At 58.3% G+C, this 283-nt stretch overlaps 1 protein-coding gene across 1 annotated transcript in view; it reads right to left on the bottom strand.

Moving 5' to 3' along the window:
• Nucleotides 1-279, bottom strand: part of PSPC1 (paraspeckle component 1) — a gene marked incomplete at its 5' end in the record, with an annotated part of 39,263 nt that extends 38,984 nt beyond the window's left edge. Inside the window, one exon of the mRNA XM_010145249.1 lies at nt 43-279. Coding sequence (XP_010143551.1) covers nt 43-279 — 237 coding nt within the window. The remainder of the gene's footprint in view (nt 1-42) is intronic.
• Nucleotides 280-283: the final 4 nt, after the last annotated feature.

The raw sequence follows: 283 nt of genomic DNA, 5'->3' as shown, positions 1-283 counted from the left end.
CCTGGGTTACGGGCACCCCCAGAGCCTCGCGCGAATCCTCACCAGGCGAATGAATCCGAAGCCACGGTCCCGATTGATGAAGACCTCGCTAGGCTCCCCGTAGCGCTCGAAGAGGCGCTTGAAATCTTCCTCGGTGATATCAGTAGGCAGATTCCCCACGAACAACCGGCAGCGCTGCGTGTAGCTCTTCTCGCCGGGTTTGAGAAAGCTTTTGATATCGATGGTGAACCCACCCTCCTGCTCTTCATCTCCCCCTTCTTTGCTCGGCACTATCGCCATGGCC

This window comes from Buceros rhinoceros, unplaced genomic scaffold (genome assembly GCF_000710305.1).
Source record: "Buceros rhinoceros silvestris isolate BGI_N320 unplaced genomic scaffold, ASM71030v1 scaffold1201, whole genome shotgun sequence".
NCBI classification, from domain to species: domain Eukaryota; kingdom Metazoa; phylum Chordata; class Aves; order Bucerotiformes; family Bucerotidae; genus Buceros; species Buceros rhinoceros.
Note: the sequence above shows the minus strand (reverse complement) of the source record. Positions and strands in the feature narration are given on the sequence as shown.